Source organism: Musca autumnalis, unplaced genomic scaffold, assembly GCF_047663935.1.
Source record: "Musca autumnalis isolate F117 unplaced genomic scaffold, ASM4766393v1 scaffold_1, whole genome shotgun sequence".
NCBI classification, from domain to species: domain Eukaryota; kingdom Metazoa; phylum Arthropoda; class Insecta; order Diptera; family Muscidae; genus Musca; species Musca autumnalis.
In genome coordinates, this window is record NW_027411644.1 from 253,541,392 (window position 1) to 253,560,346 (window position 18,955).

Here is an 18,955-nt window from a genome sequence, read left to right on the forward strand (position 1 = left end):
GTCGATTCTGTTCTTTACGTTCGAGGCTGAGGGTATATCTCTGTCGGCACAGCTGTTAGAAATATGTTTGGATCCAAACAAATATTTGTTTGGGACAAATATGTGTTTGGATCCAAATATAATTTGTTTGTGTCCAAACAATTATGTATATGTTTGCAACATTTTGTAACATATCTCAATTTAATTTGTTTGTGTACCAACATATTTTTTATGTTAGAACATAATTTTATGGGTGAAGAGAGGATTTTTGTCAAAGAGAGTAACAACAGGGCTCTCATGAAATTCTGTTTTATAATAAAGAGCTGTGTGTATGGTGTAATAGGAGACGCAGAAGTTTTACGGCCAAACACGTGTGTTTCGTTGTTTGTTGTTGTTAACCAACTTAGCAAGCGAAGACGAAAAGAAAAAAATGGTATTAATTATGTTGTTCTTTTTCGTTGTTGGCGTTTCTTCAGTTTTCTAAATACAATCGTTGAGTAAGGACGGTAAAGTGAGTGAACAAATCTGTGTTTTGTCTTTTCTTAAAGAAATTGTGTTTTTTAGTAAATTAAATGCCCAATACATTTTATAATTGAACATTTTATAATTGAATCAAAAAGGTGAATGGAAATATTTTATTGGACAAGGAAGAAATCGCATTTAATATTGGTAATAACATCAATACATTTTTCATACATATACATACATAAATATGGATGTACCTATTTATTACATTATATAATCATTTTGGGACTGATTGTAAACAAATATATGTTTGCTGCAAATTATGTTTGGGGCATATGTTAGAGAGGGCTTTTTTCCTCCGTGTACTTGTTTATCTGTATTTAAGCCGAACAAAAGTTATATTTTTCTATAAATACGAATTGGAACAACATTTCCGCTAGACAGGACAACCATAGATTCGACTATATTAAAAGATGCAAAGTAAACGAAATATACAGTGTTATAAGCATTAATCGCATTTTACATAAAACAAATAAACCAACTTGAAACCTAAACTCTTAAGTCGATGTGTATATGACAGCAATGCATGTGCATTATAAGCATTTCTGAATTGCTTAGCTCGCATTCTATACTATACACCTGATTAGGGGACAATCTTATCACCATTCTAATCCTATTCAACATACAAATAAGTAAAATAAAATTGAACCCAAAAATACACGACCTATGTGTATGTGGATTTTTACACATAGGCTTCTTGGCGCCAATGCATTCCACATGGAAGCAAAAGGTGTACGAGTTCAATTGTTATCAGTAAACGTGTTAAGCTGAGACCTATCTATAAAAATATCTGTCCTGACATGGGATTTTTAGTTTGTGATTTTATTTCAAGTTGGAAAGTTGCGCTTAAACACATATCTTTCCCGAGTGTAATGCTGTTACAAATCACTTTACGTTCTCTAATTCTGATACTTTGGGTTTGGGGTTGCCGAGGCTCTCCAGTACTCTCAGATAAGGATACTGCTGCTGTTCAACGTCACACGAAAGCTGAGGAGTTGCTGAAGTATATGAATAAATCTGTGGATCCTTGTGAGGATTTCTATGAGTATGTTTGCGGTAACTATCCGAAATATAATCCAGCCACAGTGGAACGACCGACTACACATTTCCTATTAACGGTGAAAAACAAATTAGATGAAAAGCTCAAAACTATTCTTGAGTCAGAGGATGACCAGGATACGGATGCTGATAGGAAAGTAAAACGTTTTTATCATTCGTGTCTACATGCAACAGAATTGAAAGAAACCTATCCGATAAAACTCCGAGAAATTATTAAGGAATTTGGTGAAATGCCACTTTTGGTGGGTGATGATCGGTGGCAGGAGGCTGAATTTGATTGGCTAGAGACGGTGGCTAAAATTAAACACAAATACGGTATGAATATATTGCTGAGATACGCATTTTTCGTGGATTTTTTTGATAAAACTCTAAATAGTATTGTTATTGGGCCTCCAGAGTTTGATTTGAAAAAAGAACTGTATGTAGATCCAAAATGGGAAAAAGATGTAGAAATTCTCATAAGGAGAAATTCCAGACGGTTGCTGGAGTTTTTTGGAATACAGGATAAAGCAGTTGCAGTGGCAACGGCAAGAGAGTTTTTGCAATTGGAAAAATCCCTGGCCAAGGCAAAAATAAGTGAAAATTCCTTTGTGTCTTTAAACGAAACATATGTTCTGCTCTCTTTGGATGAGACCCAAGAAAAGTATGCCCCTCAATTTGATGTGAAACTTTTTTTTAAGTTGGCCGTCGGTGATATTGCAATGAATTATAAAATTTATGCTGAGGATGAATATTTGGTGAATATGTTGGAGGTAATTAAATCCACCCCGAAAAGAATTGTGGCCAATTACATTTTCTACACTCTCGCCCGTGCCTTTATAACCAAAATGTCCGAAAGTCCGGATGTAATGGCGGATATATGTTTGGCCCGTATGAGGAAATATTTCCATAAAAATATAGACAATATGGTTTATCGCAGATACAATAGACCAGACAACGAGCAGGGAATACAGGATATGTGGTCCCATATCAGGGCAACATTACGCCGGCAATTGGAAACTTCCCAACTGGATTGGTTGTCGGAAGAAACCCGTCAGTATGCCTTGGAAAAATTACATAACATTAATTTCGAAATTGTTTCCTATAAGGATGTCAATTTTACTGAAATTCTTGGACCAGCAGAATGCGATAGCCAAGATTATTTGGGGAATCTCCAACAAATACTATCTCTCCAGGCAGCCAATGAGCGTAAAGATATTGGGGAAGATAAATCAAAAATGGATTATGGTGAAGACTTAACTGTCACCCCGTTGTATATCTATAACGAAAATTCCCTAAAAATGCCGGTGTTCTATGTACAATCCTCTGACGCCTGGTCTGCTGCATTTCCCACAGCCTTTAACTTTGGTGCCTTGGGTGCTACGATTGCCCACGAACTCTTGCATGGTTTCGATGGTCATGGTCGTGACTATGATGTCCAGGGTAATTATCTCAAGTGGTGGGACGCAAATTCCGATGGGCAATTCAAAAAACGTTCCCAATGTTTTATCGATCAATATAAAGAATTTATTTTTGCCGGAGAACCCTTACCTGAAAAGCCAAATCAAGATGAAAATATTGCCGATAATGGTAGTGTGCGGCTGGCATACAGTGCCTATATGAATTGGTACAACAACACAAACGATGTGGCAGCAAGGAATTTGGAGACTTTTCCCGGTATGGATTTTAATCATCGCCAATTGTTTTTTATTGGTTTTGCCAATCTTTGGTGTGCAGATAACCATCGCTCAACATATCCATTTGTGGTCATCGATACTCATGCTCCCGAAAAGTTTAGAATCATTGGTCCGCTATCGAATTTTGAGGAATTTTCAAAGGCATTTAACTGTCCAATTGGTAGTGCGATGAATCCCGCAAATAAATGTAAAATTTATTGAGGCTATGTGTTGCTATTTGCACAGCTCGTTTTTTTTTTAATAAAAAATATAACACAAGAAGGAATGAAATATATTTATTTATATAAAAATTTATATAAAAATGAAAGAGTGACATTTTTTTAACCTTTGTTAATTTTTCTTATTCGGGCTTCAGAGCCCAGTCAAAAAAGATATTGAAGTAGCAAAAATCACCACAAAGCCGAACTTTGGTGGAGAGCTAGGGTTTGCCATTAGAAGCAATGTCCTAAAAGTCTTAATAGATCTCATGTGAGCAAAAAAGGAACCCCGAATAACCAAAGGTAACATTTTAAGGTTTTTTATGTTTTTGGATTATCTGTCTTATAAAAAAGTAACAGGAGAAAATGTTGTAGACGGTTTTTATGTTTTTTAAAAGAACGAGTCATTCTTGAGATACAGCTGTTCTAAAGGTCACATCATTTATATGCACATTAGGGTTATGAGTTTTTTGCAACCTCAAATCCCTATATCATAGCGTGATGAGTTTCTGCATAAGAATACATAAAATCTTAATTATAAGGTGATTTGGTTAAAAGACCTCACGCACAAAATTATTTTAAAATTTGAATTTATAAAAATTATCGGCATTTTTTGAAGGTACTGTAAGCTGATATACAATTGAAAATAACATTTAGAGCCATATCAGATAATTTCACTTACAAAATATTTGTGTCTCACCAATTTTCATTAACTTTCAGAATCATAAAAATATCATAAAAGGTATTTTCAAAGATATAATAAAATAAATCAAAAATGTTTTAAAGTGGTTTGTACATGACCTTGTTAAGCTTAAGTTAATACATTCGTGCAACAGGAAATATTTTTTGAGAAGTTTTTTTTTTCATTTTATATATTAAAAAAAAAATTAAATCGATTTGTGCGTGAACTTTTTTATACCCTCCCCCATAGTATGGAGGGCATAATTAAATTTGTCATTCCGTTTGTAACACATGAAATATTCATCGGATATCCTATAAAGTATATATGTATATTCTTGATCAGGGTAAAATACTAAGTCGATATAACCATGTCCATGTTCATTATCACACCGAAATGACTGAAATTTGGTATTTAGTCTTCGTTGGTGGTATAAAACATTTCCCCAGAAATGTGTCGGTACAGGTCCACGCCTTCATATAGCCCCCATAAAACGGTACCTCCCGATTTTCGGTATTTTGAAGGTTGTGGCCTCAATATTCCACCGAAATGGCTGAAATTTGGTATTAAGTCTTCGTTGGAGGTGCAAAACTTTTCCACCTGAAATTTGTATATATAGGTTTACGCCTTTATATGTTCCCCATAGGACTGTACCTCCCGATTTTTGGTATTTTAGAGGTTGTGGTTTCAACATTCCACCGAAATTGCTGAAATTTGATATTTAGTCTTCGTTTGTGGTATAAAACTTCCCCCCGTAATTTTCCGTACATGTCTACGACTTTATGCAGCGCCCATAACGGTACCTCCTGAATTTCGGTATTTTGAAAGTTAGCCACATTGTTTTACCGAAATTGCCGGAATTTTGTATTTAGTCTTCTTCAACTAACTAATTGTTCAGTTTTAATCCAATACAATTCGTGGTGGAGGGTATAACATGTTCGGTCGGGCCGAACTTAACGCCGTTCTAAGTTGTTTTTTCATGAGCAGGTCCAAACTTCCAGAGCTTCAAAAACAAAAAAAAAAAAAAAAAAACAACGACACTTGTAGATAATCTTGAGGGTTGTCCCGGTAACTCTGTTAATGTTATTTGATTTTTCTATTTGAAGTGGAACAGCATTTCGATTATATACAGCGCACAAAGGGGCCAAATTGACAAAAAAAAACGGCGCTTAATTGAAAAATCAAAACATATTTTTTCCATAATCTTCCTTGACAAAATTCTAACTCAGTATCCAAAATAGCAATGTCGTATGTTGTTTACTTTTCTTGTTGCACTGTGTTAAAGTTGAGATATTTTTTTTTATTTTAAGTTTTTGACAGCATGTCGACGCCTCCAAACAATAGTATGCTAAGTCTACTTAGCATATTTTCAAGTTCTTTACATTTTTATATTTAACGTCCTTTTACTTAAATTCTGTCAAATTTTGGTAATGATCGGACAATCCGAACAGAAGTTATAAACAAATATTTCCTTAGCATAGTACTGAAGGTCAAAGAAATTTCCAAACTTTAAGAGCTTGTCCTGCAAAACTCGCTTTTCAGAATTAGCAAACTATTATTTGGAGGTGTCGAACGTCCTTTAACTTAAATTCTGTCTAATTTTGGTAATGATCGGTCAATCCGAACAAAAGTTATAAACAAATATTGACTTAGCATAGTACTGAAGTTCAAAAAAATGTCCAAACTTTGAGAGCTTCTCCTGCAAAACTCACTTTTTAGACTTAGCATACTATTATTTGGAGGTGTCGATGTTAAAAAAACATAAATTTGGGTGGTTTTGAACCGTGATAAATTAGTTTTTGTTATATAAAATTGCGATTTTTAGTATGGATATATCAAATAGAGGTAGTTCTCAATATTTTAGAATAAAATTGTTCTAGCAAAAGTGTTATAGAAATATATTTAAAAAATCGTCAAAATGTGTCCAGGTTTTGCGTAATTTTGAAATGTATTGGAGTACAAAAAAAGAGTGTCGAGAATGTTGTGAGATTTTTATTTGTATTTTTCTCTTGAGTTTTGTCTTTGATATTGCTCAAACAAAACTTGCGCCTTGCTTGCGCATTTTGAGTTATGCCAAAAATGGGGTTTTTGTCTTCATATTCTCTGTTATTGTTGTACAGTATGTCGTGGCTTGGCTTAATGTCTGTGTTCACCCTACATAAGACAATGTGTACACGTCCACTATTATGTTATAGGTACTATATATAATGATTTATATGAAATGACGGGTTGAAATCGCAAAAAATGGAGATTAATTAAAAAAATTAAATTCGGTTTTTGATATAACTGTCGTTACATGGTATATGGTACAAAATATAAGTCTCTAACAAAAATGTTAAGATCATATATTGTTTACTTCTACACAGGGTTTAAAATGCTAACGCCATATTAGCAAAAGCACTGAATTTTTGCAGCTTTGCCTGCTAAAATTTCTTCGAAATATGTTTAGCAACAATGAACAACGCCAACATGTAGCAACAAATTTCACAAAAATATTGCTAGCGATGCTATTTGATATTGTCGCTATAATAAAATAGCATCGGACACGCATACTCATATTTTGCAGCACACATGATCAACACATATCAGAAAAGAGAATAAGCAACAAAGTTTCAACGGCTTAGCCAGGTTTTCAGCAAACAATTGTTTTTGAGATCAGGGTTACCAGTGTAATGCACTAAAAATCACGATATAATTAAATCCACTTTTTCGTGTGAATTTTTGGTAAAGCCGTTCAATATATATTTTTACACCCTCAGCCTTTAGGCTAGAAAGGGTATATACACATTCATACGGGCAAAATGTGCCTCATCGAAATAATGGTTTTAGACCCCAAGTATGTTTGGACGAAATGTGTTTCAGACAATTTGGAGTCGATTTAGCAATGTCCGTCCGTCTGTCTGGCTGGTGCGCACGATAACTCTCGAATGGATCAACCGATTCGGTCAAAAATTTTGCTTTGGTAATATTTTGCCCAAACTAAGTTCGAAGATGGGCTATATCGGTCCACTCCTTCCGGTACCACCCCCACAAAAGTTCGAAAATGTTCGGAAAATTTTTGCGCACGATAACTCTTGAAGGAAATAACCGATTTTATCCATACTTTCCACATCGTGAAATTTCTACCACACTTAGATGAGGTTCGAATATGGACTCAATCGGTCCACTCCTTCGGGTACCTCCCACACAAAATTTCGGATAAGTTCAGATTAGGACCTGCTCTCGAATCGCTTCGACTTTTGTTGCAACAACTTGTGTTAACTACCCTCCATACGACGGTACAAATTTCATCAGGGGCAAGTCCATACTTCCTGCGATAATAGCCTGAAAGATGCAAAAAGCCCCTATGGCACCGTGTGTAGTGGTTGGAGCGCAAGATAACTCTAGAACGGATGTGCCGATTCGGTCCAAAATTTTGCCTTCGTAATATTTTGTCCAAACATAGTTTAAATTCGAAGACAAGCCATATTGATCCAGTCCTTCAGGTACCGCCCCACAAAAGTTGAAAAATGTTCGGAAAAAGTGTGCGCACGATAACTCTTGAAGGGAGTGGCCGATGTAATCCATACTGTGCACATCCTAATATATCTACCAGATATAGATCAGGTTCGAATATGGCCTATAGTTGTCCACTCCTTCTGGTACCTCTCACACAAAATTTCGGATAAGTTCACTTTAAGACCTGCTTTCGAATCACTTTGACTTTTGTTGAAGCGATTTGCATTCGCTACCTCCATTACGACGGTAATAGTTTTTTTTCAGCGGCAAGTCCATATTTCTTGGGAAAACAGCCCGAAGGTGTAAAAAACTCCTATGGCACTATATGTGGCGGTCGGAGAGCACGATAACTCTCGAGCTGTTCAACCGATTTGGTCCAACATTGGGTATTCGTCATATTATATCCAAACTTAGTTTCATGGCGCTATGACCAAAATGCTTGGACGATATCACTTGAATGGGGCAACCAATTTTTTCCAAACTTTGGATCTCCTTATATATTGTCAAAATTTAGTTTAACTTCTAAAATGGACCATACCGGACCTCGCTAAGGGTACCTCACCCACAAAAGTTCAACATTTGTGTCTTAGTGCAGTTCATTCCTAATCCAGATTTTTGTCGGCAAGTTCAAATGTCCAAAAAGGGCCACAAAATTCTGAAGAGACCTTAAATACATTCGATCTGTCCGTAGGTTAAAGTTTCACTTCACATTGGCTGAGGGTATATATCTGTCGGCAAAGACGACAGACACTTTTTTACTTGTTTTATTTTTAAACAATAATAATTAGTATTCTTTAGGTTCTACCATATGGTGGAGGCATTTTGACATTAAATGACACCTTTTTTATTACTGCGTTGGAAACTCTAATCACAAAACCACCCTCGGTTGCTAATTCGCTGCGATGAATGATCAGCCGACTGCTAAATATGTAGCGTGGTTGTCGATTATGCCTAACGTAAAAAAGATTAGGCGTAAAAAACGAAATAAGCAATAATGCCCAAAAATGAATATCCGTTCGGATGCTTATTTAGCCGTGTGTGTTAATATTGTGTTGCAGTTGAAGGGTACAGCTAATGCTAATGTTTTTAGATGCTGGCTTTTAAACCCTGCTTCTACAGTTACACTGTGTTAAAGCTAAAGAATTTTAAATAATTTGAAGAGCACCATAAAAAATAAAATGTTTGGGTGTATAAAGTATAATATGTTTTACGCATCAAAAGTGCAATTTTAGAATGGAATCGTCAACCTGACGTTGATAGATATCAGAATCTTTGGAAAATATAAAATAATTTATAATGTATCCATTTTTCCCTATTTTTGAAAAGTATTTAAATTTAAGATTTAAGTGTTTCAAACCTTTTAAAGCAGTGGGACCGGATGAGATATTTCCGGCCTTACTCCAGAAACAGATGGACTACATTGCGTCCAAACTATCTGGTATTTTTAACGCATGCTAAAAATTTGCCTGGCAGGAGGCGAGGGTAGTATTTATCCCCAAACCTGGGAAGGCAAGTTACGCAATTCCTAAGTCTTATCGTCCGATAAGCCTAACATCCTTCCTGCTTAAAACAATGGAACGAATAGTCAATACCATGATTAAGAGCAAGATTCCAAACGATATGCTTAAATACAAACAACATGCATACGTTAAAGGTAGATGAGTGGAAACCGCATTACATGAGAGCACCTTCGACAGGAAGATGTATACACTAGATGTATGCACTGATATCCAGGGTGCTTTCAATAACGTCAGCACCGAAACCCTTATCCAATCCTTAGATAAATTTCAGGTGAACCGCGCCCTTAGGGACTGGATAAGCCACATGCTAAGGAAAAGATGGATAATCTGCGGGCTGCTTGACGTAAAAATAAAGGACAACCATAAATAGCCTATTATGGACTTTAACCGATGATGGATTTGACTCAGTCTGCTATGCAGACGACTTTATAATACTTCTGAGGGGTAAGAATCCAAACTTGCTATGCAGAAGAGCTGAATCAACCCTAAAACTAGCGTACAACTGGGCTAGACCAAGAGGTCTTAACGTAAACCCGGAAATAACGGAAATATGTCTTTTCACTAGGAAAACAAAACTGGGACACTTTGAAGAACCATTTTTGCTAAACAAGACAATCAATATTTCCAACAAAGTTAAATATCTGGGAGTAATCCTGGATAGGAAACTTAAATGGAAAGACCATATTCAAGAGAAAGCTAACAAAGCTTATAGGCTCCAAGTGGGGTCTTAATCCTAAGATGACACACTGGCTATGCAAAAGCGTAGTATGCTTCAGTAGTCTGGCGGACAGCTATGGATAAAAAGTGAATATTAAAATACTACAGAAAGTCCAACGAATGTGCTGTTTAAGTGTAAGCGGCGCAATGAGGACAACACCAACGAGGGCATTAGAAACTATTCTGTATATACTCCCAATAGAAATCCAGATAAGGTATGAAGCGGCTGTCGCAGTTATCCGACTTAAAGCGATGGGCGAGTGGATCACTAAGGACCACGTGACATACCATCAAAACATTCTACATGTAACAACGGGAGAGTCAATGGATAACATTGTATCGGACCGTATACCTGAAACATTTGTAGCTGCTTCATGCGAGGCATTAATTCCAGACAGAGACTCGTGGATCGGCGGAACTGTAACACAAATGCCGATTGGAAACTGTTGTTATACAGACGGCTCCATGCTAGGTGGGAGAACGGGACTGAATCTTTTTATTGAAGAATCAGAGATGGAAATATCTCTTCGTTTGCTGGATCACAATACGGTCCATCAAGCGGAGATCCGAACGATTACAGGTTGTCTGAACTGGCTTAAAGTCAACACGAGACCATCAACTGTAAACGTCCTTACGGACAGTAAAACTGCAATCAAAGCAATAACATCCAAGGCAGTAAAATCACAAACAGTCTTGGATTGTTTAAATTCGATCAGCAGCTATTCTCAACATGGCTTGGTGCGTATAATATGGGTACCGGGTCATGCGGGGAATATAGGTAATGAAATAGCAAATTCTCTGGCAAAAAATGGAAGGGAATTAGCAACAGTAAACATAGAGAACGCAAAGCCACTAAACGCGTCTGGGCTAGTGTTGAAAAATTGGACAAAATATGTCCACTTATCCCTATGGAATAGAGAGGAAGTAGGGAAAGCCGCAAAAATCCCAAATGAGGAAAAAACTAAAAACCTATTACTGCTAGGTAAGGCAGAGTTGAGTAAACTTACAGGTGTCCTTACAGGTCACCTGGGTTTACAAGTTCATCTGCACAAAATTAATTGTGCAGACAACAGCGTATGCAGGGCATACGGAGATGATGAAACATTGGAGCATTTTCTCTGTCAATGTCCCGCTTTCGCAAACATCAGATCTCAGTTCTTAATCTGGTTATTGTAGACGACCTGAAACAATTACGGGATTTTGTTAAGGGAACAGAGTTCCTCAAATAAAATACAGTAGAGTCCCCTTCATCAAAAAAACCTAGTCCAGAGCGCACAACAGGCCTACTTCATGGCTTATGTGTATGTTCACCAAGGCATGTGGTGATTACTCGCCCCTCTTTTCAACCTAACCTAACCATTTAGATTTATAACAGTAGCGAAATATTTTATATGGAGGTTCTTCCAAAACCAGAATATATGGAGATGATGTTTAATAAAAATATTTACAATCCCTTTAATATGCACAATTCACAATTTTAGCCAGTTTATTGCAATATATGATTAAAATGTTCGAAAAAAAAACCCCAAATTTGACTGTACCTCTATATGGGGGCTATATCAAAACATTGACCTATATTGACAAGTTTTCGCAGGATGAATTCTTAAGCACTCAAAACTATAAATCCTAATTTACAGATAACTATACTAACAAATGTGGTCAAGACCCTCGAAATACATAAAATCGGGAGATACTCTTGTGTGGGGGTTACACTAAAATATTGACCTGACTTTATAATTTTTTGCCAAATATTAGCTTAGCCAACAATCAATCATATTAGAAGATTTTAGATTAATCAAATAAGAAATGTAAGCAAAACCGTAAAAACGCTTCATAGTTTTTATGGTACCCATTTATGAGGGTTTCGAATATACCTCTCCAATCGCCTTATTTGCACCAAATCTGTGTTCCGTTATATTGATTGAGGTGTAAACATTCGAAAAATATTAACATTAGATCTCCCAAATGCTTCCCTGAATTTTAATCTCCGTTTTTTGGAATCTTGCCCCAATGTGCAGCGCCCAAAGATTCCACTGCATTTAAAAATTGCGAAGTAAACAAAATATCCAATGTTATACTCGTTAGCATTAATCCTATTTTACATAAAATACATATACCAAGTTGAAACCTAAAGTCATAAGTCGTTGTATATGTCAGCAATGCAATTATCAATTGCTTAGTTTGCGTTCTATACAATACACCTGATTAGTGAGCAATCTTATCACCATTCTAATCCTATTCAACATAAAACAAATCAAATAAGATTGAACCCAAAACAGCCATAAGTCATGTTGAGATCTAGGCTTCTTGGTGCCAATGGATTGCACATGAAAGCAAAAGGTGTAAGAGTTCAATTGCTATCAGTAAACGTGTTAAGCTGAGACGTATCTATAAAAATATCTGCCCTGACATGGGATTTTTAGTTTGCAATTTTATTTCATGTTGGAAAGATTCATTTAAACACACACCTTTCCTGAGTGTAATGCTGTTACAAATCACTTTTCGTTGTCTAATTCTGATACTTTGGGTTTCGGATTGCCGAGGCTCTCCAGTACTCTCAGATAAGGATGCTGCTGCTGTTCAACGTCACACGAAAGCTGAGGAGTTGCTGAAGTATATGAATAAATCTGTGGATCCTTGTGAGGATTTCTATGAGTATGTTTGCGGTAACTATCCGAAATATAATCCAGCCACAGTGGAACGACCGACTACAAATTTATTAATAACGATGCAAATCAAATTAGATGAAAAACTCAGAACTATTCTTGAGTCAGAGGATGACCAGGATACGGATGCTGATAGGAAAGTAAAACGCTTTTATCACTCTTGTTTACATGCAACAGATTTGAAAGAATCCTATCCGGCAAAACTGCGGGAAATTATCAAGGAATTTGGTGAAATGCCACTTTTGGTGGGTGATGATCAGTGGCAGGAGGCTGAATTTGATTGGCTAGAGATGGTGGCTAAAATTAACCACAAATACGGTGTGAATATACTGCTGGCATACGAATTCTACGAGGATTTTCTCAATAATACTGTAAATCGTTTTCATATTGGGCCTCCAGACTTTGATGCGGCAAAAGAAATCTATGTGGATTCAAAATGGGACAAAGATGTACGCTTTCTAATAAAGCGTAATGCCAGATGGTTGCTGGAGTTTTTTGGAATTCAGGATAAATCAGTTGCAGCGGCAACGGCAAAGGAGTTTTTTAAATTGGAAAAATCCCTGGCCAAGGCAAGAATTAGTGAAAGTTCATTTGAGTCTTTAAATCAAACGGATGTTCTGCGCTCTTTGGATGAGACCCAAGAAAAGTATGCCCCTCAATTGGATGTGAAACATTTTTTGAAGTTAGCCGTCGGTGATACTGCAATGAATTATAAAATTTATGCTGACGATGAATATTTGGTGCATATGTTGGAGGTAATTAAAACCACCCCAAAAAGAATTGTGGCCAATTACATTTTCTACAATCTCGCCCGTGCCTTTATAACAGAAATGTCCGAAAGCCGGGAGGTAATGGCGGATATATGTTTGGCCCGTATGAGGAAATATTTTCATAAAAATATCGACAATATGGTTTATCGCAGATACAATAGACCAAACAACGAGCAGGGAATACAGGATATGTGGTCCCATATCAGGGCAACATTACGTCGGCAATTGGAAACTTCCCAGCTGCATTGGTTGTCGGAAGAAACCCGTCAGTATGCCTTGGAAAAATTACAGAAAATTAATTTGGAAATTGTTTCCTATAAGGATGTCAATTTTACTGAAATTCTTGGATCAGCTGAATTCGATAGCCAAGATTATTTGGGGAATCTCCAAAAAATACTATCTCTCCAGGCAGCCAATGAGCGTAATGGTATTGAGGAAGATAAATCAAAAATGGATTATGGTGAAGAATTAACTGTCACCCCGTTGTATATCTATAACGAAAATTCCCTAAAAATGCCGGTGTTCTATGTACAATCCTCTGACGCCTGGTCTGCTGCATTTCCCACAGCCTTTAACTTTGGTGCCTTGGGTGCTACGATTGCCCACGAACTCTTGCATGGTTTCGATGGTCATGGTCGTGACTATGATGTCCAGGGTAATTATCTCAAGTGGTGGGATACAAATTCCGATGGACAATTCAAAAAACGCTCCCAATGTTTTATCGATCAATATAAAGAGTTTATTTTTGCCGGAGAACCTTTACCTGAAAAGTCAAATCAAGATGAAAATATTGCCGATAATGGTGGTGTGCGGCTGGCATACAGTGCCTATCAGAATTGGTACAACAATACAAATGATGTGGCAGCAAGGAATTTGGAGACTTTTCCCGGTATGGATTTTACTGATCGCCAATTGTATTTCATTGGTTTTGCAAATCTTTGGTGTTCAGATATCCATCGCTCAGCATATCCATCGGTGGTCATCGATATCCATGCTCCCGAAAAGTTTAGAACGATTGGTCCGCTATCGAATTTTGAGGAATTTTCAAAGGCATTTAACTGTCCAATTGGTAGTGCCATGAATCCCGCAAAAAAATGTAAAATTTATTGAGGCAATGTGTTACTATTTGCAAAGTTCGTTTTTTTTCAAATAAAAAATATTGCACAAAAAGGAATGGCATATATTTATTTTTGTATATAAAAATAAAAGAGTGACATTTGTTCTTAACAGTCCAAGATTCCTGAATTAAACCTAAATGTATCTTACCTTTGTTAATTTTCCATATTCGGGCTTCAGTCAAAAAAGACGTTGATATAGCAACGATCCCAATAAAGCCGAACTTTGGTGGAGGGATAGGGTTTGCCATTATGAGCAATGTCCTAAAAGTACCCAATAGGTTATATGGGATCAAAGATCAAATTTTAAGGGTTTTTTAGGTTTACGGATTTTTTCTTGAAAACGTTGGGTGACTGGAGAAAATGTTGTAGATGGGAAAAGTATCTAAAAGTCTGGTCATTACGATTTTTTCCAGAACGAGCCAGATAGATTTTCTAAAAGCCACATAATTTATATGCACAGTAGGGTTATGACTTTTTTGCAACCTCATACACAGAAAAAAATATTTCAAGATTTTTTATATATTTTCGTTCGTGATGTAGTTTTTTTTTTTGTACTGTGTATATCCATCCAAAAGCCAAAATTTTTGAAAAATATGTAAGATTTTCATGAGATGCAAAATCACTTTCCTATTTTTCCCTACATTTCCATCATTTGTTCTCATATTCCCTTTCTTCTTTGGTAAATGCTCTCAACTTTGTTGTCGTTTTCTTTTGAATGGTCTCATCGTCTCAACATCACATTGGCACTGTATCAACAATTGTTGATGGTTTAAACCAGAATGTGGCACCACTACTAATGAATTGTGTGCGGTCTCACTCATACGACATCGAGCGTGTAAATTTCGCTGTCTCCACAAACATAAAATCATTAATAAAAAGCAGCAAAATGTGTCTCTGGTTTGGTTGGTTGGTGTTGTTTGGCGGTTGTTAGTCAATAAAAACAAAACTCGCCACATTTTTTTTCAATCTCTCAAAAGAAACCAGTATTTTTTTGCTTTATGAAAGGCGTTCATGAAATGCAGAAATTTGAACCTTGGCAAGAATTTATGAACACTATTCCTAAAATACAGTATTTTTTCTGTGTATCCCTATATCATAGCGTGATGAGTTTCTACATACATAAAATCTTAATTATGAGGAGATTCGGTGAAAAAACCTCACGCACAAAATGATTTTTAAAATTGAATTTATCAAAATTATGGGCATTTTTTGAAGGTACTGTAAGCAGATATATAATTGAAAATAAAATTTAGAGCCATATGAGATAACCACACTGACATAAAATTTGTTTTTCACTAATTTTCTTTAACTCTGAGAATCATAAAAATATCATAAGAACTATTTTTTAACAAAAAAAATCAAAAAATTTTCAAAGTAATTTATGCTTGACCTTTTTCAATATTTGAATGGAATCAACGTTATTTTAGTTACTAGTAGTTTTAAAGTAATTCATTTTTGCAACAGGAAATATTTTTTGAGAATTTTTTTTAGCTGGGCAGCTAAGCAAATGGAAGTCAACTCAAAATTATTCCTGAGTCAGAGGATGACCAGGATACGGATGCTGATAGGAAAGTAAAACGTTTTTATACCCTCAGCATTTTGAGTCGATTGAGCAATGTCCGTCCGTCTGTCTGGTAGGCTGGAGCGCACGATAACTCTAACGGATCAACCGATTCGGTCCATAATTTGGCTTTCGTAATATTTTGTCCAAACTTAGTTTAAGTTCGAAGATGGGTTATATCGGTCCACTCCTTCCGGTACCTCCCCCACAAAATTTCGAAAAGGTTCGGATAATTTGTACGTACGATAACTCCTGAAGGAAGCAACCGATTTGGTCCATACTTTGCCCATCGTAAAATGTGTACCAAACTTGAATAAGGTTTCAATATGGACTCAATCGGTCCACTCCTTCGGGTACCTCCCACACAAAATTTCGGATAAGTTCAGTTTAGGACCTGCCCTCGAATCGCTTTGATTTTTGTTTCAAGTTTCACCAGGGGCAAGTCCATACTTCCTGAGAAAATAGCCTGAAAGTTGGACAAAACCGCTATGACACCGTGTGAGGTGGTGTGAGCGCAATATAACTCTCGAACGGATCTGCCGATTGGATTCAAAATTTCCCCGTGAATTTCCTCGATAATATTCATATTTTCATATTGGCATTTTTTTTTTGGAAAAGAACTGTATGTGAATCCAAAAATTTGGAAAAATCCCTGGCCAAGGCAAGAATTAGTGAAAATTCCTTTGTGTCTTTAAACCAAACTTATGTTCTGCGCTCTTTGGATGAGACCCGAGAAAAGTGTGGCTCTCAATTTCAGTGATACTGTAGTGAATTATAAAATGTATACTCATGATGAATATTTGGTAAATATGTTGGAGGTAATTAAAACGAAACGAATTGTGGTCAATTACATTTTCTACAGTACACTGGTTGCGTTCAAAAAGAATCAGGAGGCAGGTGAATGGGGTTAACTGGACAGCTAAATAAATGCAGCGTGTCGTGTGGTCCCAATCTATGGCATCAATTCAGGCCCAATATGAATTGAAGCGGCTTCAATGCCCGGCTCTTAACTGGGCTGAAACCACTCGTGTTTGCCTTGGCTGCTGGCGTTCTACTGCCGTGATGGAAGAGAGGGGTGATAGTCTCCAAGTACGGCATTCACACAATATATCCGTACTGCGGTCTAGAGGTTCTCGGTCTTGGTCTTGGTCTAGAGGTTCTCGTTTATACCTTTCTACATCATGAAGATCTTTCCTTACGTGCCTGTGTGGGGGAAGCGCATCCACTAAATCGTGACAGGGATGCTCACTGCCATGTACCGCTAAAACCGTCGTCTCCTCGTGAAGATGGTCCACTGGTGTCATGAGGAGGCGCTCTGTCCCCAGGGTGGCATTCTGACAGATTTGAATATTCTTCACCGCATAGTGCTAACATTAACATATCACTCTGGCGTCACATAGCTGAACACATTGCTTTGTATCAAGTCAACAAGGTTTCTTTGTCAGCAACCCAAATGCTACCGGCCAGCAGCAAATAGCCGAGTATTGTGCGGACGACTTTAACATGCTATCGAACGTTACACCCAATATTTTGGTCATAATCAGAACACCATCAACAATTCAGGTGGGCTCACGTTTATCATGTCTGAGCTCACTGTGTCGTCCTGTGCCAAAGGATTCTTGGAACAGTCTCCTTTGAGGATTTAAAGAAGGAATGTTGTTTCTTTATTGGTGGTTTCGAAGAATACTGCTCCCCTTTGCCGCCTCCAAGGAAGTGTTTTTATCATCTTGGGAACATCCTGTCGTTTTCTGTTCAGTAGCCCCAGGTTATTCTTGAACTTGAATCATTGTGACTCTGACAGCTGTTCTCGATCACTTCACGTCCATGATCTTATGAACATCCTCTTTAGTGGGGATTTCCATAATTGTTGTGTTTGTTTTGCTATTGCTGCCAGATTCGGAGTCAGAGTCAATGTATGACGACCTGTTCGGACTCCAAAGCAGATTACTAATTTTATGCAGACCATGTACTGCAAACTTATTCCTGTTTATACCCTCAGCATTTATGCTAACGAGGTTATATACACATACACCAAAATGTGCCTCATCGAAATAATGGTTTTAGACTCCAAGTATGTTTGGACGAAATCCGTTTCAGACAATTTGGAGTCGATTTAGCCATGTCCGTCCGCGCACGATAACTCTCTACCAATTGGGTACAAAATTTGGCTTTCGTAATATTTTGTCCAAACTTAGTTTAAGTTCGAAGATGGGTCATATCGGTCTGCTCCCACAAAAGTTATGGCAATATTACTTTTAGGCATAGATCGGGTCTGAATATGGACTATATCGGTCCACTATTTCAGATCCCTCCAACACAAAATTTAGAAAAAGTGAAGTTTTAGAGCTCCTCTCGCATAGTTTTGAATTTTTTCAGCAGTTTCCTCGCAGCCCCCTTTTTGACGGAACAATTTTTTTCGGGGCAAGTCCATACTACCTGATATAATGGTCTACAAGCTCCTAGAAACCTTGACGGCACCAACTAAATGGTAAATCTGCAAGATAACTCATGCAGGAAATTTCATATTGGTTTAACGTTGCACATCGTAGTCATGTATCAGGTGATATATTCCATATATCATTCCCTTCCTTCAGGTAATTCCCACACAAAATTTGGGAAATGTGCAATTTAACAGCTTATATGAAATCGTTTTGAATTTTTTTTTCAAAAAGTTCTTCTTGCGCAAGTTTTTCGGGGTCAAGTCCATACTTCCTGAGATAATGGTTCAAAATATCCAAAACAGCCTGTCGGCGCCAACTAAAGTGGTTAGTACGTAAGATATCCCTTGAAATTATACCCCGATTTGATCTAAATGTTGTACATCGTATTATTTCTTACACCCTTACCCTTCGGGTAACTTTGACACAAAGTTTGAAAACAGTGTAGTTTAAGGACTCGTCTGGGATCGTTTTTAAATTTTTGACAACAGTATTTTTTCGGGGCAAGTCCATACTTCCTGAGGAATTGGCCAATTCTGACATGGGTTCAAC

At 37.0% G+C, this 18,955-nt stretch overlaps 2 protein-coding genes across 6 annotated transcripts in view; both read left to right on the forward strand.

The window, feature by feature from the left end:
• LOC141389381 (uncharacterized) overlaps positions 1-18,955 on the forward strand; it is a 540,923-nt gene that overhangs the window by 70,080 nt on the left and 451,888 nt on the right. The gene's annotated exons all lie outside the window — the stretch shown is intronic.
• Positions 1,308-14,460, forward strand: LOC141391334 (uncharacterized). The gene is made up of 2 exons (XM_073964245.1): positions 1,308-3,435; positions 12,274-14,460. Exons 1-2 carry the CDS (start codon positions 1,377-1,379, stop codon positions 14,394-14,396), a joined length of 4,182 nt encoding a protein of 1,393 aa, XP_073820346.1. The 5' UTR covers positions 1,308-1,376; the 3' UTR covers positions 14,397-14,460.

Bases quoted from the DNA above. Each gene is read 5' to 3' on its own strand.
- LOC141391334 (XM_073964245.1), top strand. From the start codon at position 1,377: ATGCTGTTACAAATCACTTTACGTTCTCTAATTCTGATACTTTGGGTT. The intron at 3,436-12,273 runs ATTGAGGCTATG...TGGGATTTTTAG, and splicing joins CGCAAATAAATGTAAAATTT to TTTGCAATTTTATTTCATGT.